At 32.3% G+C, this 27,639-nt stretch overlaps 1 protein-coding gene across 13 annotated transcripts in view; it reads left to right on the forward strand.

Moving 5' to 3' along the window:
- The window catches only part of Nf1 (neurofibromin 1), a 384,838-nt gene that overhangs the window by 309,476 nt on the left and 47,723 nt on the right, over nt 1-27,639 (forward strand). For 10 of the 13 annotated variants that reach the window (XM_069826894.1, XM_069826901.1, XM_069826960.1 and 7 more), the window contains one exon: nt 9,480-9,674. The exons of 2 other annotated variants lie outside the window; for them this stretch is intronic. In XM_069826894.1, coding sequence (XP_069682995.1) covers nt 9,480-9,674 — 195 coding nt within the window. Of the gene's footprint in view, nt 1-9,479; nt 9,675-14,552; nt 14,643-27,639 lie in introns of all 13 variants that reach the window. One more of the 13 variants, XM_069826968.1, reaches the window with a different exon arrangement.

The following is a 27,639-nucleotide window of genomic DNA, read 5'->3' on the forward strand; positions in this document are numbered from 1 at the left end:
CGGCCCTCTAGCCCGGAAAGTACGCATCCTATCAATGCCGGCCGTGAAAGCCTACATTCTAAGATTAGAGATTAAGGGTGTTTGAGAATAAGGTTATTAGGAAAATATTTGGGACTAAAAGGGATGAAGTTACAGGAGAATGGAGATAGTTACACAACACAGAACTGCATGCATTGTATTCTTCACCTGACATAATTAGGAACATTAAATCCAGATGTTTGAGATGGGCAGGGCATGTAGCACATATGGGCGAATCCAGAAATGCATGTAGAGTGTTAGTTGGGAGACCTGAGGGAATAATACCTTTGGGGAGGCCGAGATGTTGATGGGAGGATAATATTAAAATGGATTTGAGGGAGGTGGGATATGATGATAGGGACGGAATTAATCTTGCACAGAATAAGGACCAAAGGCAGGCTTATGTGAGGGTGGCAATGAACCTGCGGGTTTCTTAAAAGCCATAAGTAAGTAAGTAAGCAAACACGAATAAGAATATTTCGTAATAATAATAAAGCTTAATTATCTGATTATAGCCATGCTATCTCCTCTCTTGGCTATTTTAAATAAAAATAAAAAAAACACGAAAGAATTTCATTAAATGTGAGACATTTTTGTTGATCAGTCACATGAATTATTGGCTACTATAATAATTTAATTACAGTTAATTATGCTTACTTGAACAACAGTTACTATTGAGAGAAGTAATATTTTTTTTTTTTTGTACATCAGCATTATAAACAGTTTTTATTGTTAGTCAAAATCGTGCATAGTGTCAGATATGCAGTATATTTTTTATTAAAAGTGGTGCTATACATAAGGGAATTTTTTATTAATTGGACAGTAATCCAGCATAGGAAATCTACTGAGAGACCAATTTTTTTGAGAATTTTAAATATGTATGTTGGTATACTGCTCTGACTCCAAACAAGAGATCGTATATTCCACTACTTAATAGATATTTTATAGAGGTCACTGAGGTAGATCAGAAATGGCTTATATATAGTTATTTTTTCTATGTTAACTACCATACCTTGATCATTGCCAATTATTGTTAGTATAATTGACATTGATCAGATTTTATAATTATATGCATACATAGTGGAAGTAATGTAACTGCAGACTTTAACAGTTTATTCCTTGGATAGAGTTCAATAAAAAATTCTAATACCATAATAGTTCCAAATACTTTTCTAAAAAAAATAATTTTCCCCTAAATGTTAATACTATTTTACTTGATAAGTAATACCTGTACAATTATGATTTTTACTTTTATCATTAGAGAAACTGATAAGGAATGATTTTTCAATAAAATGAATGGTTGTTGTTGCAAATTAAATAAAAAGATTAACAGGTACCATTATTTCCCGTCATTAGGAAGTTTAGCAACCTTGCTGCAATGAAGTTACTACTGCTCATCCCAAGAAATTCATATCAGAACTATTTGTCCCAGGCTATTGGTACCATGATACAATTAGTACCCACACTATTTGTCACCAATAAGGATGTCGTCACATGTTTAAGTATGTTCCAAATTTATTTCATCAAAATTTGAGATTACATTATGTCCCAAATTAATTTTTTCATAATTTTATATAACCATACTGGTAACATTTTGATCTAGTGCTTTCAAGTACTGTAAAATTTCGCCTTTATTTTTATTTTCATAATAACGATTTACAACATGCTCAGTTCGTCAGTCCACTTCAGCGTATTTTTTTTTTCTTCCCTGGAGAGGCACCAACTTCGAGTCAAGCAATCTGGAGGAAAATCTCAGCCTCTTCACTCTGTAGCTTATCCAGAAATTTAGTAAAAGAAGGATGCGACTTCCCCATTAGAAGATTTAGCCTATAATGCCAACCTTCAACAGGATTCGTGGTCCTCGGTGATCCTGCTACAACATGTTGATAGCAATTCCACATTTCCATAGGGAATAGAGGAGACAGGCGACCACGACCTCTGCGACAACCAAGTACGTAGTTCTCCTCGAGGTGTTGATATATTGGCTCTAGATCATGTGAACTGTTCTGTCTCAGCAGGTGGGAGGCTCCTTTGATATCTTGTCCATAGTTATCTGCGTTATATGGTATAAAAGCCAGCTCTATAGCAGCGTGGAATTCGTCTTGTAGCTTCCACTCATTCTTCCTGCATGTAAAGTGTTGCTAGACCTTCACTCTGGACCTTACACCACAAAATCTGATTTAAGTGAAAGAGATATCCAGCCAACTTACAGTGTGAGAAAACCTCTCGGAGGGATTTCATAATCTGTGGAAATATGACTTGGTGTCAAATCAATTCCGTAAAGTGTCCTAGCCTCGTCAAGTACACTTTGGAACATGTTCTTGGTTCTGTTTGTCATGAGAGCCATAACTAACAAGAACCACTGGTCGTGTACATTTCTGTGTATTGTATATAATTGGCACATTATATGTGGCGCACTTTTGAACGTGCCATCACAAATCCAATACATGCAATGACTCAAGATTTGAAGATTTTCTTTAGAGTCGAAAATAACTAATTACGATTTCTCATCAAATTTTAGTAGCCACTGACGTCCATTCTTGTCAACTTTAAATCTATTTGATATTGCTGTCAGGCGTTCTGAATTTCTGAGATTTGGTGGAAAGTAGTCTGCTCTCACACGTTGAATAGTTTTACGAATTGTTTGAGTGTTTGGAAGCTTCAGATATGTCTCACTAGTTACATTTGTCACATGCCGATTTATTATAGACGAGGTAGGTTCATTGGAAGTTCCAAAGGCTTCTTTAATGGATGAAACTATCTCCATGGTTTTACATTTTCCCCAGTCAGGGGCATGTGTATGATCAGTTGATTCAGTACCTCTAGAGTGGTGATTGGAAGATCGACCCGCACCGAACATTTGTTTCTTCTTTCACATCTCCATTCAGTTTTGTTGGTCCTGCATGATGCTGTATGTGTGCAAAACCATTATATATCAATTTAGGCGTCCTTTTTAGATGGGAGCAACCATTCTCCATACTGAAAATTATTGTGGTACGAACTGACTGATGTGAATTACAAACTTGGAACCAATTGTCGCAGTACCAAATGTTTGGGACAAATTGTCGGGACGAAATGCTGCTATTCAGACCTGAGCTGGTGTGTATATTCATATGTGAGCCAGCAATGTTCTTTTGCCAAAATACATAGATTTTCTGCCTAATTTTCTTATTAACTTAATTACAAAATGCATAATAAATTTTTTATTTATTTTAGTGTATTCTAGTGTTCCCTTCAGTCTGCACAATTATATCACTTCCATCGTATGTGTGTGCGCGTGCATGTGAGTTTAAATTTGTAACTACAAAAACAATAATCAGTGCTATCAACATAATAGAAAATAACTGTCTGTTGTAGGTAGTACTGAACTTTGACACAATGTTGACAAGAAGTATACAACTAGAAAATCATTATAATTTACTAATGTACATAGTAATGTTGGAAAAGTAATTAGGTTTCTCTCTTAGTAACAGAAATTACCTGACCCCGACTATAGTAGCTGTACTGCATAATATAAAGAATTCGTTTGTGAAAAAGATAATGTTGAATGAATGTAAAATGTGAAATATGGGTCCAATTCTCTTAGTAGTGACACAATTAACATAAATACTTGAAATTATGCTTCATAAAAGGAATGGTTAGTATTTGATATTTTAGCTTTCAACCCTCTTCACATGAGTACAGTACTTCATGTAATATTGCTAGTATGTATTTTTCACTCTATTTTTGGTACATATGTCTTCTTCATTGTCCTTTGCATTCATATGAGTTACATCGAAAACAATACAAAGACAGATATTTAATTACTGTTCTTGTTGCATTCAAGCAAAACATATTAGCCTAAAGTTTTGCATTACTTTATGAAGTTCCCCTTTATTGATATATCGGATCCGTGAGTTCATCCTTTCTCTTTGTATGTTTAATAGATCTTTTGAGGACACTCACTCAGAATTTTGTTCGACAGCTTTCCATTTAAAAATGCATTCTTGAAATTCTTTCATCTTGAATGTTGTATTTTTAGCATTGTGTTATGTTAAACTCAGTTTTTACGTATTTAACTTCTTGTGCACCATCTGTTGAATATTTTTTGTTATGGAGGAGCTTTCTTGCATTTCTGTCAGTGATGTAGCAAATATGCTTGAAGTTTACTCTCTTTCCGATACTTAATGAGATCAGATTTATTATCTTGTCTCTTCAAGATTTATCCAGATTTCATGTTACATTTGGTTATTATAATATTAACATAACCATTCACTGTCAGTGATCTAAATAAGATTGAGCATGCTCGGAAGTCTCATTTCTGTCGTTCATCTGTGTATGTGTAAGCTAACCATTTCATCAAGAATCTTTTATTTTGATTTATCGAGTCATACATGCAATGCGACCATATTTGAGTGAAAGATAAAATGTTCTTGTTTGTAAATGTGACGTAATCATCATTATTGATTTCCTTAGGTCTGTTAAGTGAATAGTGTCATTTATGATGTAATTCATATTGTTATTAAAAGTTTTTCAGTGGCTACCGGCACACTGAATTATCTGGTAATGAAGCTGTGTCTTGCTAAAAAGGGAAGTAAAATCTTACAAAACCCCATGTCAACTTTATCATTTTCAACAGTTAAAAGATTAATCAACTCAAAATATGAAGATAAATCTCATACCATTTCCATGAAATATCAGATAATAAAAGATGTGAATGTCTCGATGTAAAACGAAATATAATCCCTGAATATCCAAGAAAAAGTGCAGTTGCATTCTTTCGATTGCTCACAGGGCATGACTGTTTGTCAGACCCTTGAACAAAATTGGAATTATTTCTTCATCATTTTATCTATTGTGCAGTCTTCAGGGAAAATGGATCAGAATCGTCTTCAGCAATGTCTAGCCCTTTCCTCTAAACACACTGTGTGTGAAAAATATTGGAGAGCAAGAGACTTAATGGTTTTATTGCCAAGAACTCAGCATTAGTTAACAACAACATATTCTTTTTCATTCTTATAATAAAATTAACATTTCTAAGGGGAGTATTTTCGTTGTAAATTATAAATTAAGAGGATTCCTAAATGAGAAATGACAATATCAGTCTCATATTGTATTACTAACAACTATTGACAGAGATGAGGCCTACTAAATGAGAAGTCCCTTTCGTTAATAATATGTAAAACTAATCTAATGTGTTCATTGTTTTAAATATATTTATTATTTTAGATCTGACTGTATCTGTTTGAGCTGTCAGTGGTATAGAATTGTAACTTTCGTGGGAAATTAAAAAAGTATCCGTTATATACAATATTTCGTTGTTTTATCATGTTGATAATATTATGGTGTATGTTAAAATTTGCTATGTTGTAGAGGTGACTGTGCTTTATAGACTTTGTGGAGTGTGAAGCTGAGTATATTCATTGTGGCTTTGGCACATTGACGTCATCTTGTTAAATCTGTAACATAATGTCTTCATTGTGGCTAATTTCTCTGTATCTGTTCCTATTAGCTCAACATGATCGTCCAAGTTACAGAAAGCTAGTCTGTTGGCATCAGTGTGTTATTTAGAATAGAATGCTAGTATATCCTCGTAACAGATATAAAATTCTGTAGCTATATTTCCAGACCTAAAGTACTTCGTAATTACTATTAATGAAAATATTCAAATTATTGAACTTAATTGAATTACATGATATTATAGAGTAAATTGTAGACGTCCAAGAAATGGAGTCTTCATTATTAATATTATTATTACCGTATTATTTATTTTATTTTTTTGTGTTAGGGACACAATTTTTGTGGAATGGAAGTATACTGATATAAGATACACATTCTTTCGTTGTTATATATTTTAATTAATTAACTCATTATTTATTTATTTACCTAATGGTAAATGACTGTTCGCCATTCACCCATATGAAGCCAGTTATGTAGACCAATTTACCGACAGAGTTGTTGCCCAGTGTGCACCATAGGAGACTAGTCTATGCTATATCTGCAATGAGGTGAGACGATGATGGAAATTTATTGGGATGCCTCAGGGGAACCGGAGCTCCCAGAGAAAACCCGTATATTACTTGGACCACAGGTTTGCCCAACACAAATTATAAATTGAGGGTACGCCAGGGATCGAACCCGAATCCACAGAATTATAAGACCAGCGCTCTAGCTACTAGACCAATGTGACAGCTGCACTCATTATTTATAAAATTTAATAATTTCTACGCTTTCAGTCACAAAGAAAAGAATGACAAAATTAAATATCTGGATCAAAATTGTAATTATTATCGAGTTTACAGTTACAAAATTGTATTATATTTGTAGAAAATGTTTATAATAAGTTTTAATTTGTCCTATGGCCTCCTCCCCCATATTTATTAGTCAGCTTCAAAAATTTGTAACATCATGATCTATATGATCTACATTTTGGTGATAACTACATACCCTTCAAGTCTGAAAAATGAGAAGCCAAGCAATCATAGCCCATATGCAGCCGAAAAAATAACCAGAGAAAAATTTTTGAAGTCGTTTCACAAATTTAGAAACATATTTCATTACGAAGGTTTTTTTTTTTTTTTACTACTTAATTAAGGTAACCCTTAATTTAAACATTAAAAGAGGGCTTTCTTGAAAATAATATTATAGACCATCGAAATATATTGGGCGATAATAGCAAGTATATAAGTCATCATATGAACTGGTAGGCTCTGAATCAATTAAAGTGTAATTTGATTGTATTCACTGACATCTGAATAGGGATAATTTAAAATTCAGATGAAAATAATAATATTTTAAATTGTATTTCAGAGTTTAAATATTGTTGTGAGCCTAAAATAAGATAGAAATAATTGAGTCTCCTTTACTTAAACTACTAAAAAAAACAGACAGAAGTCATTAGGTGATGAAAAATTTGGTTTGAAGTCTCCTTACCGAAATGGTCATATAAAAACATTTTGAGTGACCATTGATAGAACATTTTTAAGTCTTTGTGGCTGAATTTGTTGTTCGCCTAAGAAGAGGGCTGACTTATGCATGACATGCAGTAACTAGCTTATGTATATTGGGCTTGGTGGCTGGTTAGCCAGGATCATTTGGAGCATGGCAGTGCTGGTGATCTTTGTTTCTGGGTCCATAAAATCTCACCCAGGGCATGACTGTTTAATTGTGGCTTTGTCATTATATTTGTTCGTAATTTGTCTATTACGTACATATTTTTCAGCAGAAGAATGGGATTTCCTATTACAACAGATGAAGAACTTATGAAATAGAATTCTATGAAAGTATAACAAAATATTAGTGACTTTTATAGTCTCCTAAAGAACATTTTGTTTAATATATGAATATAGGTGTCTGTTCTCATGTATGTGTTATGTAGGGTGACCAACTTCTGATCACAAAAATACAGGAAACTTTGTCACAATAAATTTTAGAGCAATTTTTTGAGGTGTGAAGCCAGGATTCATTGATGGCACGGTTTATATTAAATAATATAAACTGTCTATTTAATTGTAATACAAATATGTGTTAGACCACAATATTGATTACAGTAGTATTTAAAAATATGCATGGTTCTAAGTTTTAACTTATTTGTATTTGTCAACAGGATGCTGCAGAATATGTAAATATAATTTTTTTATCTTCCTATTGAACCTCTTTACAATCATTCATGCATACAATTACATCAAGTATTACAAGTTCGCTGGAACAGAATATCTGTATTGGTTGGTACCTACTAAACCACCGATATTAATGTCAGTTTATATCTAAATGTATTTAGTGACTATTATTATTAGATTACATTAAAAAATTAGCGCTCATGATTAATAAAGAAAAAATACAGGAGGGTTAGATATCAGTATATCAGGAGGATCCAAAAAATTAGCTAAATACGGGAGTTCCCAGAAAATATGTGAGAGTTGGTCACCCTAGTGTAATATAATATATAAATGGAACTTAACTGACTTAACTGTGAATGAAGACATTAAAGCTCTTTTGAGTTTAGAATTATTTATTATAGTGTATATAATGTATTTTTACATATAAAATATGTTATTTTGATAGTTGAAACACAACGAGTTGTACTGCTTTGGGTATTCCCAGTGTTGTGAAATGAAGTTAACGTAATGCTTTTTATTTAAAAAAAGAACTTCTCAAATTTCTCTAAAATAAGTAATTTCAAAATGTTGGGGGTTTTATCATTCACAGCATGATTCAATACGATCAAGATATTTGCACTTACTGACCACTGTGGAACCTTTTATTCACAGAGTCATGAGAGGTGTTTTCTTATCTTGCATGTATTCTCTAAGTGTAATTCCTATAAATTGGAGTATGCCTGCTAATATTTTAAATTGTAAGCTTAAATTTACTGTTCACTCCAAACTTTTTTGAGCTCATAATTAAATGGTTTAAAATGTGTGAGTTTACCATCTGTTTTTATTAATTTATTAATCTGGAAACATTTTTTCACAAGGTAAAAGCAATATATAGATGTATAAAATATGGAAATTATTTTAAAAGGCTACTAAAAATGAGCAATAATTTTGTGCTACTTAGATAAATAACCATAATCTTACTAATATATGTTTGTGTATAAATTCTTCACTTAGCATGGAGTGTCTGCATGTTATAATAATCAAATAAAAGTTCGAAATATTTGGAGGTGTTCAGTCTTTTGTTCGTATTTCTTGTATTTAAATTTTTATTGTGATCAAATTCTACAGTGCACTTTCGCTACTTTCTATCTAACATTTTAAAATAATTGTACAGTGTAACTTTCTTATGTTATCAAAAGATTGTTATTTCTTCCTAAACTGTCTCTTACTTCTTGTTCTACTGTTTTGAGGTTCAGTTTTATTCACTTATTGTCCTTTTTCTTAAAATGGCGTAGTTCTTCTGTAAAAAGAATATACTTTTTCTTCACAATTGGAAAACACCCTTTTACTACTATGGTAATTTACTGTCTCGCTTATTTTCATCATATTAGATTTAGAAATACAATTATATATCATTGACATCATGTCACCTTTAAAAATTTCAGTTTCTTTCTTCTACATTTCAAATACTTTGTTTTGTTGCCTAATTTGCTTAAGAATAATATAATAATTCCACTGTTACTATTTCGCGTTTAATACCAATCCAAAGCAATGAACATAGGAGTTCATATTTTGTCATGTGATTGCAAGGTCGAATTATTAGAATGGCTTCTCCATATACATGAAAGTGTATCCCTTATGCTGTTGCATAAAATAAAAGAATGTATGAAATGTTTGTTTAAATAATTAATTCACTTAAGGAATATTGTAAATCAAAGTAATATCAAAACATCTTCAAAAAATTTCTCTTGAAACCGAATCTTGGTGATCATGGTTGGAATCTTTGTAGGTTTTAAATTTATTAAAACGTAAATTAATGTGAGGGAAATTTATTAATATCGTGGCTTATACAAGTGTATTTTAAACTAACAACCATGTGTGTAGGTTCAATCGACTCCATATGGGGGGGAGACTAGTAACAGTAAGGGATGGCGCAGCCTGGACCTGGGCCCCCAAGCCCCACCCTCAGCTCCCCCAGGGGGACCTTCAGGTGCAAGACCCTTGTTCCGAACTCAGCGATCTTCATCCGTTCCAGCCCCCAAGTCTGGTGTGGAGGCTGGTGCTGCCTCTGTAGGAAAAGTAAGAACTGATCAATCCCATGGTGTATGCTGACCCGAGATTTCTTCACTTGCATTGGAATGACGTGATTGCTGCTGGACCAGATTGCCACTGATATCTCTCTTTTCTAAGGATTGCTGTGCACAAGATATCGAGTATAGTTCTGGATCCAGCCCACAGTATTTGGTTATCAAAAGTGACATTCTGATTCTCGTTACTCTCAATACACCAGACTATGTACATAATTATTACCATCACTGACACGATTTTTATTCTTAATAAGTACTGTCATCTTTGGATTTTATCCAACATATAAAGATTTTATTTACTCGTATGATACAGTGAGGTTATTAGAAGTGCTAGCAAAGGTTTGGGATTTGTTCCTGAGTCGAAAACAAAATTCATATTAATGCTAATAAAATCTTGAAATCTAAATAATCTTAATATAGATGCTAAACTTGATCATACAAAGTTTGTGAATTTCTCTCACAGACAAATGGTATCATTTTAAGAAGTTATCATTGACTCTTCTACGTTTTTTTTATAGATATGCTATCTCTTCAATTCCTGTCCTTGTATTACTTTCTTTTTTCTTCTTGTACAGAGGAGGGACCCGAAGGCTTTTACTGCAGCCTGAGGCTTATTGTGCTTACCACTTTTATTTTGTGAATGATTGGGTAACCAAACGACCACGCTCTTATACAAGTACAACATGCCACACTGTGAACTTACTCGGGCTATGGTATAGATGATTTTAATTCCTCTGCCATGCGAGAATTTACCTATGTACCTATATAAGACGTTTTTTAGATTTCTCCTCAGTGAACACACTTCTTTCTTTGCTTAGTTCTTTTGTCCCATATAGATGCTCTTCATTCCTCTCTTTTAATGTACGAATTATATAAGCTTTAGTTTGGTACTGTGTTTCTGATTTGTCATTATTAATCAACAGATAAACACACAGCACAGTAAATTTGAATGTAAACATCAACACGACAAAGTACAACATCTGAAAGTAAGTTGCACTGTCTCCATTTTGTCTGTGAGATGGCAGTGTCTGCATCGTGGTGAGAGAGGTTGAAGGCAGCTGCTAAAACAATACCAAACCTGCACTAGGATTAAAAAAAAAGTAATAGTCTAAATAAGCTCTTTCTTTCATGCGATTGTCATATGTATAGATATATTTTTAAATCAAAAAGAATTTATATTACATGACGAAATTAATTTTCAATCAATACAGAATAATTTAAGTTCATTTTGTCATTTTATGTACCTATAAAATTAAGTTAGATTATTAGTTATATATTAAAATGTCTATAAAAAATATTATTTCCCTTATGTTACAATTGTAATAAGAGCATAAACTCGGTCATATTACAAAATAGACATTATTATTATTATTATTATTATTATTATTATTATTATTATTAGTAGTAGTAGTAGTAGTAGTAGTAGTAGTAGTAGTAGTAGTGTTGTGGGATTTAATCCATTAATCGATCAAAAATATTTAATGGAATAATCGAGTCAATTAAAATTAATCGATTGTACACTTGGTCAAGATGAAAGTGGCTGGCGTCAGAGAGACTAAGTTCGAATTGGGTATTTCCGTGAGCGCTCAGGACAGCTAGGCTTTATTCAAAAGATTGCATATATTCTTCTAGTAGTTAGAATGGGGAACACAACTATTAATCACTAAAATCTTCTGAGAAAATAATTCATATACGAGATTTAAAATAGACAGATTGTTCAAAGTGTTTAAACAGTGAATATTGTAGCACAAACACTATATATTGTATAACAGGTTCTCATGTGGAGTATGAGCATTGCTCGTTACAGTTACAATGCTAATAATTGCAGTAAAATTCTAAGCGTAGTTTGTAGATTGATACCTAAGAATACATGAGGTTGCAAGTTCAAATCTTCGTGGTGTTACTAAACTTTTTTCATGTTGCGTTTTAAATGCATCAGTGAAAATATAACAGAGTTTCGTCAATTTTTTAATCCTTAGAATAGTTTTCGCTTTATTTTTTTCGTGTTAATAGAACTTTTGACACTAGATGGAAGTAACACTAAAAACGACAATTAGGAGCTTTCATATTAAAATGTTGTGATAATTATTTTATTAATCCCTGCTGCTTTGCACTCTATTGCTTAAGTAACATTCAGTAAATATGTTGACAGTTAAATAATTGGCAATAATTAATTTGCAAGTTGTGCTACAGGGAATATGATTATTATACTAATCTAAATCTGTGATCATCAGAGCCTAAACGTAGTAATTGTAAACAAAAAGAAAAACCATAATTCTGATGACAAAATATATCCTGATTTTCTGAAATTATAACCACAAATTTTCACCAATTTAGTAATTATCTGTAAGTAACATGAATTAACATAAGCAAAATTATTTGATTATATTACACTAAAAAGGAGTTGTAAAAAATAAAAAAAAGGACAAAACAAAAAATCACTACGAAGGTTCGAACTCGAACTCTCTGCATAGAAGTTAAGTAGCTTAAAAACTGCTCCACACCAAGCATGCTGCGGAGGTATTAAAATATTGTGTTAATTATTTTATTAATCCCTGCTGCTTTACACTCTATTGCCTAAGGAACATTCAGTAAATAATATGTTGATGGTTAAATAATTGACAATAATTAATTTGCAAGTTGTGCTACAGGGAATATGATTATTATACTAGTCTAAATCCATGATCATCAGGGCCTAAACGTAGTAATTGTAAACAAGAAGAAAAACCATAATTCTGATGACAAAATATATCCTGATTTCCTGGAATTATAACCACAAATTTTCACCAATTTTTTAATTATATATGTAAGTAACATGGATTAACGTGAGCAAAATTATTTGATTACTTTACACTAAAAGGAGTTGTAAAAAATAAAAGAAAGTACAAAACAAAAAAATTCACTACGGAGATTCGAAACATGCTTTGGAGGTAGCCAAAATTAGCTGCTTATATTATGGAGTTAACTAAAGCGGCACACGAAGGTTTACGGTAGTGAGCTGTGCACTCACCTGATTCGCTGCTCAAGAGACCAGCCACTTTCATTTTGACCAAGTGTACTTGATATTCATTATTATTTTGTTAATGCAAACTCAGGCTAAAAATTTCGACAATATTCGTCTCTTAGAAATTGCTTATTTCAAAGTACAATAGTACTGTTATTTTATAACTGCAAAGCAGGTAGCATAAGGCAAATCTTTGCACAAACACTTCAGAAAGAGATGGAGTTATGAGGACAGTGACCTGGCCTACCCCTATTGAAAATTGAAACACAGTGCGAAACTCTTACTAAGTTTTATGGTTTTCCAAGAAAACTTCCACCTTGTTGTCAGCTCGCCTTCCTAGCATTGAATCCTCTAGATTCAAAACTCCCTAAAGACGATTTAGTTCATAATTGATTTATGCTCACAAATTGCTTGCCAAGAATGAAATCTAATGATTTATATAGTTTGAATTCAAGAACCCACTAAATTTAAAGTGAAAGGTTTGTTAAAAGTCACTGTTAGGTTGAAAATCCCCTCTAGTTGCCACCAGTTACTAATCAGAATCCTTTAATTTGTAAAAGTGGATAATGGGGATTTTGAATCTATAGGGTTATGAAATACACTGTGTGCAAGTGAAAAAGTAACTTCTATTTATATAATTTTGTAACCCGATTACAATAGAGGTCAGTTTGCTGTTTTGACCAGTGCACTGTTGCAGTTTCTATACTGAGTTTGTAGATGAAGCTTGTATGTTTAGTTTGTTAAAAAAAAATTCAGATTTCTGAGGTCTGTGAAAAGTGAAAATTCCATTTTGTCATAATAAGAATTTGAGAGGTAAACTTGGTGAAACGTATGGATATAAATTGAACGATCATGGAGAAGTGCTTGACAGAAAATAATTTTTTTCATGTTTAGTGATGCAAGAAACATTGTTACTAAACATAGAGTGGCACTTAATTCGGAGCATGTGAATGCACTTACAAGTTTAAAATCATGGATGAAGCAGTATTAACTAAGTGAGTCTTCATACTTTTTTTTTATTTGTGTTTGCCTCAAAAATCTCCGGAGAAATTGACACAGTACATTATAAACCTACCTAATAAATATGTTAGTAAATAACTAAAATAGTATTGTTTTGTAATGTAACAATATAGCATATACAGATATATAACATTTTATACTTATGCTTATCACCGAACATAACTTAAATTTAACAATAATTGTCTATTACAATATATTAATTTTTTTTTTCAAATCGATCAAAGCTCGATTAATCAATTAAATTCAAATCGTTAATCGATTAAACATTTTTATCGATTGACAGCACTAATTATTTTATTATTATTATTATTATTATTATTATTATTATTATTATTATTATTATTATTATTATTATTATTACCGATATTCTTATATTTTAGCAGCTCAGTGTTAGTCATATTACTAAAGTGTCCAGTAATCTAATATTATGTCACTTTTGATTTCCAAAGACAGCCAAATGAATAACTAAAGCCGAGAATGAATCTAGTTGTACTGCTGGAGGTAGCATTATTATTATTATTTTTTTTTTCCAAATACTTCACAGAGTCTGATTTACAGGTGAAGTTATACTGGCTATATTTCATGTTTCAGTGGTCTACCACCAAAGTGATGCAGTATATACTAGTTGGACTTGTGAATCAGTAATAGTGGCAACAACATTGCCGATATCTGCACAGCTTCCTCTGTTTTTCTTGGTCTGTTGGTTGTGTTTTTGCCTGACTTCCGATAATTTTTTACTGTCTTTCTCTTTCTTCGTCTGTTTCTACCCCTGCTTGTTGCATTTGTGTTGGGTGGAATCCATCCAACTGACTGATCAAACAACCAATCAACGTTGGTACAACTTAGTCGAGTGCACGAGTTCTCTTCAGAACGCAGCGTTCATTCTCCGTTCCAACAACCAAAGAGCCTAAGTCGGGTGATGAGTCAGATGTGAAGGTAGGCTGAATTGTGTACCCTGACTGTAGAAACAGACAGTACACTTATTCTCTACTTTCTTACTTTGGAAATATTTCACTCAATAAATTTGTTTCAGTAAAGCCAGTTTAATTATTGGTTCTTATTCTCCAAAATAGCACAGTCCTAACACATTTAGTTAGGCCTACTATTAAGACTATTTTTTAACAAAATGATCACTGAAATAGTTTTACATTTTAAAATGTGAAGATTCCTGGTCTCTTCAGACATTATGTTTGGAAAATTATCTGTATTAATATTCATCAATGTCAGAAACGCGTAGATGAATTGTAAGGTCAAAGGAACAGAAATTCGAGTTTAATTTCATTTCCTGGCATATTCTCTTCTGTAGTTTATTTTATAAAAATTTTACATGTTTATTAACTAAATAAGTTCTAGAGAGTCACAGTAGTAATAATAGGTTAATACTTATATTGTAACTAATTATTTCTAAACGTTATTATAAACGAAATTTGTTACAAAGTCCTGCTGAGCATATAGAAATAGGGTATGTGGAAGGTGTAATGTAATTATTTTGTAATGTGAGATTCTGGAATGTAATTAAATCGAAATAACTACACTGAAGTATTTCCAAGTAGGGAGGTGTGCTCAAGGTTTTCTTGTTAGTAAAGTACACTTGTTTTTGAATTGACGTGTAAACTGAATGCTATTGTGCCATTGAATGTTGTTTTGCATGTTTGACTGCTGCTTAATTCTTTATTCTCATTTACATTTCATGCATGTGCTTCGTTGTTTAAAAGTACTCTTTGTTACTTAGAACAATTATGGTAATATCATAACATTGTTAATATCTTTAGGATTAACATGTACCTCTTGTGAAATAATATTCAGATTCGGAATTAGTGAAGTTGTTCTTACATCGAATGTATTTAGATCCATAAGTATTGATATAAACATGAATTATGCCCTATAAACTTACATAGAAGTACTAATGTATGCACTTCGGTTTCTTCTTCTGCAGTTCTTTATTAATTTTGTCACTGTTGTTTTTAGGATTTCTGCATATACGGAAACAGAAACCTACTATATGCCTAAACAGAACTGTGTCATTCAATTTATTTTTATTTTCACTGAACTTCGAATTATAATCTCTTCTAAATAAAGTTATATTTTGAATACTGGTACCGGTGCCTACCCATATTAATTCCGGAAATCAACTATACAATTTTTTAAAACAGTCACATTATTTATATGTTAGTTTTTTGTACTGTACATTTATTTTTCTTCTTTCATATTCAAACAAATATTCACGAATATACTTCAAGATGATTATTGCGTATTATGGGTTTAATTTTTTAATGATTAAAGACTAATAAACTGCAACTGCAGATAAATACGATTATTCCATGTTACAGAGTATGCTGAGAAAGTATTGCGATGTTGCAAAAAAAATCGATTTCGAGAGAAATGAACGTGTGCAGTATTCTTGAAACGAAAAAGACAAATGGTTTTGTTCATACCATCTGCCTGACTGTCTTTTCACAGCACTTTCTCTTGAGCTATTGGTTGGATTATGTTCATATTGAAGGAAGTTGGGACAGTATAGGAAAGAGGTTTTCTTTTGTTTCAAGATTTATTTTTTTAATTCATCTTTATTGAAATAAGCCCCGAATATTATAATATGTTGATTAGTACATACACTTAGTAATGTGCAGAATGCAACCACAGTATTAAAAGTAATACATATTGATTATTTTAAGAAAATAATCATGTCTTTCACTTAACACATTTTCTACCTCATGAAAATTTATTCCATCCACTTTTAGCAACCTATCTATATCAGAATAAACTTATAATTTAAAATCTATGATCTTTCATAATGCATTAATACCTGTTGTAAAGAGCGCATCGTCATTTAGTTTAATTTTGTGGTTATTATTAATTGCTTTTTCCATTATAGTGTTATTATTATTATTATTATTATTATTATTATTATTATTATTATACCATGACATTCATCCTATTGTAATTTAGAATCCAAAAAAGAAAAAAAAAATTGTTGGTGCAGGAAGCAAAGCAATGAGAATCTAAAACCTGTTTTCTGTTTTGTATATAAAAAAGTAAATGTTTCCCCTATACAGGCATACGTCATGAAGGTGCGTGGGGGGTATGGAGATATAGCTCCATACTTTCTTGACCTCGGCAGTAGAATGAGGTAGTGTGGTCAGTACCATACTCCAACCGTCTTTTACCTCCCACCCCTTCTCCCCCCCCCCCCCCACGAGAAAGTCCCAGTGCTCTTTTCCATAGGCGGCTGAATGAACTTTAGAGCTGTTCTGCAAGTTTCAGCAACGAGAAAAATCTTGTTGCCACCTGGGATTGAACGCATGACCTTTCAATCTGCAGCCATTTGCTCTTTCAGCTGAGTTTTTTTTTTTAGTAGGTTATTTTACGATGTTTTATCAACATCTCATGTTATTTATCGTCTGAATGAGATGAAGGTGATAATGCTGGTGAAATGAGTCCTGGGTCCAGCACTTATAGTTACCCAGCATTTGCTCATATTGGGTTGAGGGAAAACCCCAGGAAAAACCTCAACCAGGTAACTTGCCCCAACCAGGAATTGAACCCAGGCCACCTGGTTTTGCGGCCAGATGTGCTGTTAGTCCACAGGTGTGGACTCAACTGAGCTACCTGGCCAACCATGTTGTATAGTATTCTAGCATTAACTGACTGAGCTATCAGAAAACTCGAAAACTATTACTATTACATTCTTGTTATAAGTTTGGGAATCTATTTGGTAAACCTTTCACTTATTTTGAAGAGTATTTTTCATGTTATATGTATGTATTCCAGCTCAATTAATTTGGAGTCTCAAAAGGAATAATGTACTGATAAAATATTACATCTGATTAGTTTTTAATGCTAAGAGACATGTGAAAGAATAATAATGTCATAATGAAAGAAAACATATGAATTTTAGTTGTCATCTGCACTTCAGATCCAAACATTTGGTCACCGCCACCACCAAATACCGTTTTGCATGAAGCAAACTTCATCTTTAACCATGACATTTCTGGATCCTGCATACATTATGTAGCCACTCACGTGATTGAAAATCATATAGTGATACATATTATACCCTCTGAATGTGATATGTCGTGATAATTATTCTCTAAATGTTCTTAGAATAATCCAATGTGATACCAATATCACAGCTACTATGCCTTGAATATTGTTCCACCAAATTCAACATTTCTTCCTGTTGACAATTTCATGGGTCATTTATTACCACATTTATCAAGTATTACCCTTCCTGTGCTACAGATATGCTGACAAACTGAAATAAATATCTTTGCATTTAGGACATTCTGAACTGGAATTGTTTCTTCATAGTCTTCAAGTGATATAATATTTTAATATACACCACTAAACAATTTCGTCAGAAAAGAAGTAGTTCTACTTGTTCGAAAATCAGGTTATCTTCCACCATGGATGTAAATGCACACTCACTGGCCAGCTGTCCATGTACTTAATTCTGTTCACTTCGAATACACACACGAACTCAGGTCTGAATAGCAGCATTCCGTCCTTTTGTCACTGCAGTAGATTTTTCAGATTTAATAATGGCAGAATGTTAATCTTTTTATTTAATTTGCAAGAAAATCGTCCATTTTATTAAAAAATTAATGGTGAGAGTGAAAATCAGAATTGTATGGATAATAGTAAAATAGTGTTAATATTTAGGGCAAAATTATTATTTTTATGAGAAAAGTATTCATTTGGGACTAATATGGTTAAAATCTGCACAGTTATATTACTTCCGTCCTGTATTGATTGTCTTAATTTGATCTGTACCCGCAGACTTGTGTGGCATTTGCTTAAGACATTGCAAGAAAACACAAAACATAGGAGATGTACCTTATGTGATCATATCATAATACAGTGTAAGAAAAAAATGTGTAATACAGATATTAAACTTGATTGGCTGGTCCATTAATTAAATTGAGTCATCCATTGATGTAATCCCTACTTCATCCATTTATTATAATTTGTCTTTCATATTGGCTGAAATGTTGAGAAAATAATACGATTTTTAGATAGTTCCACAGGTCATTTAAATTCAGGATACAATATTCTGATGTAAACTTCATTTATCTGTGAAAATTACTTACCAGTAACACATAAAAATAATCAAAATAATTCCTCAGCTTAATAACACACTTCTGCCAGTAACCAGAGAGCTTCTTTATTCTTCTCGAAAGAACATATTTGCTTGTTCTGTAGCTATTTCCGTATTTATTTCACTAACTCATTTTATCTACTAAAAAGCTTTCTTTGGCAATCCAAACAGATGATAGTCACACGAAGGTAAATCTGGGTCATATGGAGGCTATGGCAGCAGTTTCCAGCCAAGTTTGATAACAATATCTTGTGTGATTTTTTGCGCAGTGAGAACAAGTATTTTCATGAAGGAGGATGGTGTCTATACAATTTTTCTGCCTTCTGAACCTTACGGTTTCTTTCAGTTTGCTTTTTAGAAGACTGCTATAGGCTGTTATGGTGCATTCATTATTTTTAAAGAAAAAGTCGATTAATATCGGGTCTTTCATGTCCCTCTTCATCACCCCCCCCCCCCCCAAAAAAAACTGTAGCCATTACATACTGGTATCACAGTCTACTATATACAGTCACGAAGCTTGAGTTTTGAGGGTGCTAGAAACAATAGACTGTGACGGTACTATTTTGCATTGCCTGTAATGAGGCGATGTTAGCGATCCTAGTGGTGAGCAACTACCTAATGTTTGCATATTTACTACGTATTGAGCTTCGCGACTGTATATACTAGACTGTGCTGGTATGTCTCATATGATTTCACTTTAATCTTTTCTGGTCTTAGAGAATCTGAATATTTCCTTACTAGCAATCTTGGTTTCAGGAGTGTGTCATCATATCTGTCTCTTCAATATTGTCACATTCTATCCAAGAATTCGTGTTGGGAACAAAGTTCAACTCGTGTGCTATGTTTTCTGCAGTTAGATTTCTGGGCTGTATACTTACAGAAACTTCACGTGTTATGAATAATTTGGCCAATTCACACACATAATCTTCGGGTTTCCTCAATAAGTTCTTTATTGCATTCAATTTATTGTTTGTTGACAAGTCATGGGATGTGCAGCATGTGACATGTTAGGAACTGTGTGTGCTTATCTTTAAATGATATTCACCACTTGAAAGACTACTGAATAAAACAAACACTTTTCTTGGAACTGTGCTAGAGGTCTTCTATAAATTCAAAAGCACTGGTTCCTTCCGCACTAAGAAACTTGATAATTTGCTGTGCAATAGCATTCGATACATAGATAACTTCCATATTTGTTTCCTCCTTCTAATTGTTGACAAAAACATAAATTTATAATAGACAGGCCTACAGCGAATTATTATTACCAAATATTAGTTAGAAATAAATGAAGTCTGGACCAAGTTTTAACTAACGCAAAGAGATATACATACATAATGATGATGTGAGAAACTAGATTATTGACATTTGTGTGCTGTCATATATATTAATATAAAATAATATATAATGTGATTAATGAGTGCAGTAGAGAAACATGAAGTGGTGGTGAAAGGATTGCAGGAGAAGCTAGGCGATTTTGTGTTGGGTAAGTAAGGTAGGATAAAATATGCGTCACTTGCTGTATGAATTGCTGTAAAAATGAGCTATGTCTAACAGTGATTATGAAATATATGTATATTTAACCAGATGGAAAAACATACAGTACATCTCTTGGAAGTACAAAGTCATAGTTAATTCATTGTAGTAAAAAAATTTATTTTTATATATGTTACAATCAGAACGCGAAATCCATAAAAATGCGAAGTTTCTAGGATATTCTAGTTCTTACAAAGCTCTTTAGGAAATTATAGTTTTGGCTAAGTTAAGTTAGGTCTAGTCTAGTTAAGTTAAGTTAAGTTTAAGTTAGATCTAGAAATAACTGATTGTTATTAGTAAAAACCTGTTGTAACGGTTTCAGAATGCTAAATGCGACAAAACCTGAGGTAATTCTAGCTTTCACTTATGTAATTAAATTACATCTAAAAGTAACTTATTATTAAAAAGACTTTGGGAAATTGGTATTTGCACATGAACATTATTATTACTATTATCGTTGTTGTTGTTGTTGTTGTGTTGTTGAAAAACAAATTAATTTTATTACACAATTATGTTATGGGATGCTTAAACATTACTATTTTTGTTGTTGAATTACGAATAATAATGTTACAGAGCTCAATATTATTATTTTTTGTCTCACAAGTCACTTATTGCGACAAGGCATGCTATTGTGACAGAGTTGCGGAGAATTTTCTTTTTCACACACAAGCACCACTTCGAAACCATTTTTTTTTTTTTTTTTTTGCAAGCACAAGGGACAAATTCTTGTCTGCTTCTGTTGGCTTCTTTCTTTGCTGCGAAATTTCTGCATCTGGCACTTGTTCTCATGTCCAGAAAATTTGAAAACATAGGATCAAATTCGGATCTAAAGAAAGAAAGTGTTATGTACTGCCTGTACCGGGTGTTGATGAAATGAAGTACATTATCAGTTTTTAAATTTCAGTGAACTTACCTGCAATATAGTTTATTCAAAATTCCATGCTTGTTCCAGTTCTCTCAAGCACGAGGTTTCGCAAGTCGACCTTTCCCCTGTCGACATCTGGAATGCGTGTTATGATGTTACCTCTGGATGCGTTGCATCAGAAATTAGCTTCATTCTTTTCGCCTGTTTCTTTAAATTTTTTTGGGCTTCCTTTCTGCCAGGGAGATGTTTGACGAAGTACTTGCTAGCATCATCTCTTCTTCTTTTCTTCTTCTTCTTTTTCTTCTTCTTCTTCTTCTTCTTATGCTTCTCTTTCTTCCTGCTCTGCATTCATCTGTCAATTATTGTTTCAAGTTCGTCTTCATACATATTTTTAATAACATTGCAGTAGCCTATGTGTTTATTACAATATTGAAAAAATCACTCTCCATCACTGGTGAGTCCTGGTATATGTTCCATCCATTGCTGTATCACCGAATTTTTCGATGATTTAAGCTTTGGCATTTTCACAGTTTATATTTACACAAACACATATAAATATATTGTAGGTGAGCCCGTTTGTAAAAATTGCACTAAAAGGATGTCGAAGTAGCCAGTCACATAAACACAAAGAAACAACTGGGTGTACATGTGAAAGTCGAAACGATTTGTTAGTGACTAATACTGATTTACCATAAACGTAAAATCTAATATACTACAGGCATGTTGTAAGAGGTTGCTTCTGATTGGATAATATGAACATGTCATACCTCAGTCTTACCAGAATTTCTGTGATTTTATTTGTTGAAATTAATTAGTAGGTGGAGGTAGATTTTTCCCATAACCGCTCAAGAAGTAACAATTCAAACCTTCAAAAATAATACATAAACACGTTCTGAAATCATTACAACGGATTTTTACTAATATCAATCAGTTATTTCTAAACCTAACTTAATTATATTAGTCAAAACTAAAATTTCCTAAAGAGCCATAGTTATTTCTAGATGTAACTGGATTATGTAAGTGAAAAATAGAATTCCCTAAATAGCTTTGTTAGAACTAGAAACTTCGGGTTTTGACGGATTTCGCATTCTGACTGTAACATATAGGCCTGTAACACTTGAAAATTAATCTCTCTCTATCTTTTTTTTTTTTTTTTTGATGGTATTAGTACATTGCTCATACAAAATTTTCAGAGGAAGACATAATTATCATCTTTACAGTATTTTTTTTTCTACATTTATAACCTTAGGAGCAACATTTTTTTGATACCAGTATATTGTTACTGAAATTATACAGTCCTTTGGATAAAAATTATGCTAACAATTCTGTACAGAAAAATAAATTAAAATGATTACACAGATTATTTCGATGTACATATTTTCTCGTTCTTACTCTTATTTACAATATGTCATAGTATTGATGTCTTTTGTAATGTGAATTGTTTTGAATCATCCAGATAACGCTGCACATTTCTAATTGTTACATACAATAGAAATTCACATGATAATGAATATAAAAAAATAACCATCCTTAAATTTACTTTAACAGAATAACAGATATAATGAGCAACAGCCTCTTTCCTGCTAATGCATTAACATTTTATGTGTAAGAAACTACTTTTAATTTGGAATAATATGTATTAACAAATGTTTATTTGTATGTATGTTTCTTCTGTGAACTATTTTGCTTTTTCCCCTTCCTGATTTCGGCACCTTACCATATTTTTTTTATAGTTTTATAATATTGACTTCCATTAAATTAGTTATTTGCGATCATAACTTCCAGCTCACATCATTCTCCTAGGAATGATAACATAAGCAGAATGGCCAACTTACACAGTACTAATTCTTGATTTGCATCTATATTTCTTCATTAAAAACCTTATTTGAAGTATTTCTATTGCACTGGGCTCAGTCTTGCAAGACAAGGTTGTAAATGAGAAACATGTTATCTAAATGAAATCTATGTCAATTTGTATTGAAGAGTACCGTAGCCTAACACATTTAGCATATAGATGTAGATAGCCATAAAACACTTTTAAAAATGGTGCAAAGGTTGGTGTATTAAAATATACCCTTCGTAATTTACAGCTTGGTATGGGTCTGATTGAAATATTACAATTTACGTTTTCACTGGCTTCTCACAAGGGTTTCAAACCCTGCAAATCTGAGAGTTATATCATGGACGAAGTGGCAATAGGGCAGATTTTTTCTTTTCCGATAATAATGTCACCATAATTTCGTCATCATTATATCATTGTCATCTATAGTTTAAGATGGTTACTAAGTGACTGAAGTTGATCCATGTCAAATCACAGTCCAGCCTTTTGAAATTCCATTCTATTATTACTCACTTCATTTTATTTTCTGTTTTCCAACCACCTGTTTTCTTTTGGTCTTCTAATCTAACTTCTGTGGCTTCTAACATTAGCATCATATGTATTTGTATATATTTAATCTTAATTTTGTATGTAATTCGGAATGCTGAATTCAAAAGCTATCACTACATTATATCATTCTATGAAGCTGTTTTCAAACACCTTGAAACACAGCTTTCTCACAGTAAGATTCTTTAGTTACCACTCATATTGGATGGGCAAATATATCATTATTTATGTATCTTCTAGCCTTTGAAAAATACCACACATTTCTCAAGCTTATATGCACATTAACGTCATCTGGAATATTGTATATGTCTTAGGTCCATTTCACACATACACAGCAACGTCCAAATGGCACTGTTTACACGGTTAAAGGACGAAGATTATATGAGAGCTTTCACATGTACTGATGCTGCCTATACAATAAGTTGCCACCATGATGGCACCTTACCTTGCCACTACAAGTCTGGTGACCATCACCGTCTTAACAGTGCAACACATGGCAGTGAAGTGAACAGTTGAATGACTTCCTTCACACGTGCCATGTCTATTGCCCTGTTCCTTAAAATTTATCTACCAACATTGTGCATTATATTCAATGAATATTAGTATCACAAAAAAAAAAAAAAAAAAAAAAAAAGTCATACCTCTGGAGTGAAAATTAACCAATTCCGAAAATGCCTTTGGATTTTTCCTATCGAGCTTGGTTCATAAGCTATTCAAGAAAAATGAAATATAAATAAAATTATGCAGTTTTTGTCAATTTAAAAGTCACTTTAAATTATGGTATTTATAAGGACACTAGACGGTACTTATTAGTTAAAATACATAGTAATAAAATGAATTCATATAAACCGCTTAAAATATTAGCAATAGAAATAATATAACTCATACCTGCATAAGTCCTAAAAATGGTTGCTACTTGGCCTTTGTAGTCAGAATTACTCTCCTTCAGCAACCAGCAATAAACCTCAACATTGCAGGATCCCAACGACCTTAATAACGTTTTTCCATTGTAGTTATGTCATGATGAAAATGCTCTCCCTGTTCATCACTAACAGCACCCAAATTTTCAGGAGAAAAGTCTAAGTGAAGATGGCAGAAATGCACTTTCAGTGACATCTTATAGCCCATTTCTTTTGTAACATTGTAGTAATGTGTCCATTAAAGATTCATATTGTTCATCCTTCCTACTGTCAAGAAGCCCTTCCACCACTGCCTTAAAAACACACGAGGTTTCCAGTTTCATATTTATAACGTACTTTCAAAAACTTCGTCTGTAAAAGTTTTATCTGTGGGCCAAAGAAAATACCCTTCTTTAACTTTGCGCATGTTAAACTGGGAGATAATTCTTGCAAGCAACAAAAATCACTGCCTTCTCTATTCAATTCTATGACACAATATTTCATTAATTCCAATTTTACGTGTAGAAGGAGGAGGAGAAAATTTTTGGGATTCACAAGTTTGGTTATGCTTCGCATTGCATTGACCAGAAATGAATTCCTGTCTAGTTTTCCAGTGTTTAATGCTATAATGTTTTAGAGTCCATTTTTTATCTTGATCACCAATTTTACAACCGAAGTAGTGAAAGTAAGAGCACAGAAATAAAATCACTACATTGACTAACATTAAGACACTACTATCTTGCATCAAAGTACATCACTAGATTAATTCATCAAACCAAATTTCTAAACGAAAGTTTCACCCAGAAAAATTTTAAAAGAAGCAATATCATGTTTATTAATATATTTATATTTTAAGATACCGGTAACACTTATTTTCAATACAAAACAATTTAGCTCTTCCGTGTTGGTGTTCCCCACCCAGCCAAGGGACATTTGGTAATAAAGTTCTACCTGCCTCGTACATGACACACACACAATAGATTTAGGAATTAGAGAACCCACCAAGTACAAACTTTATGAAGTGTAATAATTATGTTTTAAACTGTGTAAGTTATCAACATTTTTTAATTTAATTCTACAAAATATAAATAGCAAAACCTTAGTATTTACTGTACATGATATTAATTATACCATAGTCGGGAATCAAATATAAATAAAAAACTGAGATCCTATGGTGTAATTTAATGAACACATTCAGTTTCTTCATTTGAAAATTGACAAAAAACAGCCATTGGTTTCCCTGAGGTAAAAATTGCGTTCCCTAGCGATATTTATACCACTCAATATGGCAAGTGTAAATGTTGATATTGATAACCTTCCTTCTTTAATTGAAGCGAGGCCAATACTTTTTGACAAAACGAGTGTTGTGTACAAAGACATAAATAAACGAAAAAATGCTTGGAAAGAAGTTTTCGTAGAACTGAAAACTTGTTTCGTCATCTAATTTAGTTTTCAACTCCGCAAAAAGTACATAAAATGCCCCAAACTCTTTCCTCTTTATATTTAATGAGTGAAGCCACTGAATACTGTTCCCTCCTTTTTTAATGCGCTTGTACAATATCATCATTGCTATAATGTGTCCACTACCCATGTTGGCAACAAAACACTAGAATAACCAGCTCCAGATATGATCGGTTGTGAGTGACGTGTTAGCATTTCGTGTAAATGGTGCCATTTGGACAATCACTGTGTGTATATATATGATACGGCCTAATATTGCTGCAAATATTTTAATTCAGAAATGCATATAGAGTGTTAGTTGGGAGACCGGAGGGAAAAAGACCTTTAGGGAGGCCGAGACGTAGATGGGAGGATAATATTAAAATGGATTTGAGAGAGGTGGGGTATGATGATAGAGACTGGATTAATCTTGCACAAGATAGGGACCGATGGTGGGCTTATGTGAGGGCGGCAATGAACCTTCGGGTTCCTTAAAAGCCATTTGTAAGTAAGTAAGTCTGTTGATTAGTCAATATTTTTTATAATTTACATTCTTCTATATTTACTTCAAATCCATTTGCTTGCTTTTAGAGTTTATGTGATCTTTTCATTAGTCAATGTATTTTTCGCCGGGATTTTAGTATAATTCGGGTAAAAAAAGCAACTGATGTGCTCTATTCATTTTATATCTTCATTTATTAATGATTAACATTAGATTTTAATAACTTTTCATGAAAGAAACCTGTTGTAAAATGTTTACATGATTTTATTGAATATTTAACCATGCAAAAACATCTACAAAATATATTGTAAACTACATTAGTGTATTAAATAGAACCCCAGATAATTGTGAATATGTATATTGAGTAATCATAATTTTTCCAGCTTCAAAATGTAGAACTGTATTACTTTTTAATTAACAAAAAAATTTTAATAAATCAGTTACAGATGTCATTTTTAGTTGTAATAATTTTAACTTAATTATATGTATGATATTATTATAGTAGGGGTACTCGTAGAATATTTCACACCTAATTAGATGCCTAATTAGAAAGTTGATAGGACAAACTTACAGATCAGGGTAGTGGATAGATTATGATAGAATTCTCTGGTTATAGCTAGGAAAAACTGTGAAATCCCAAATTGGAATTAGTATGGCACATGGCTATATTTGAATTTTCACACACAATAGATGTCTAATTCGTGAACATATTCATATCCTTCTTCATTGTATATCATTAAAAAAAAGAGCAACTTCCATTCAATAGAGTTTGCTGTTAATGTAAGATGTCGTAGCTTATGCAAGTTCAGTGGTGCATGAGTATATTTGCATGTGAAATGTAGATGAAGCATAAAACATTGAGTCACTTTTTGTTACAATTGCGAAGCTGCTTATCTCTGTTGGTATAATATATGGTGTATAGTTACAACTTGTTAAACGCTGTGTTTTATTAGGATAAATAATTGTTTTAAAGATAACTTAATTTGCATTGGTATGTTTATTGGTGCTAAACCATGAACGTATTGGAGGATGAAAGTGAAGCTATAAATGTGTTTAGTGTTATCATTTAATTGAATATTGTATTCTTGCCGCTTCTCTCATTTGGAAAAGTTCATATTACCTATTGGATAATGGTATAGTTGGATTCCAAATTAATTTTAATTGTGATCTTATAGAAAATATTTCATAAATATGTTAAATTGCTTGGAAA

Source organism: Periplaneta americana, chromosome 1 (genome assembly GCF_040183065.1).
Source record: "Periplaneta americana isolate PAMFEO1 chromosome 1, P.americana_PAMFEO1_priV1, whole genome shotgun sequence".
Classification (NCBI taxonomy): Eukaryota; Metazoa; Arthropoda; class Insecta; order Blattodea; family Blattidae; genus Periplaneta; species Periplaneta americana.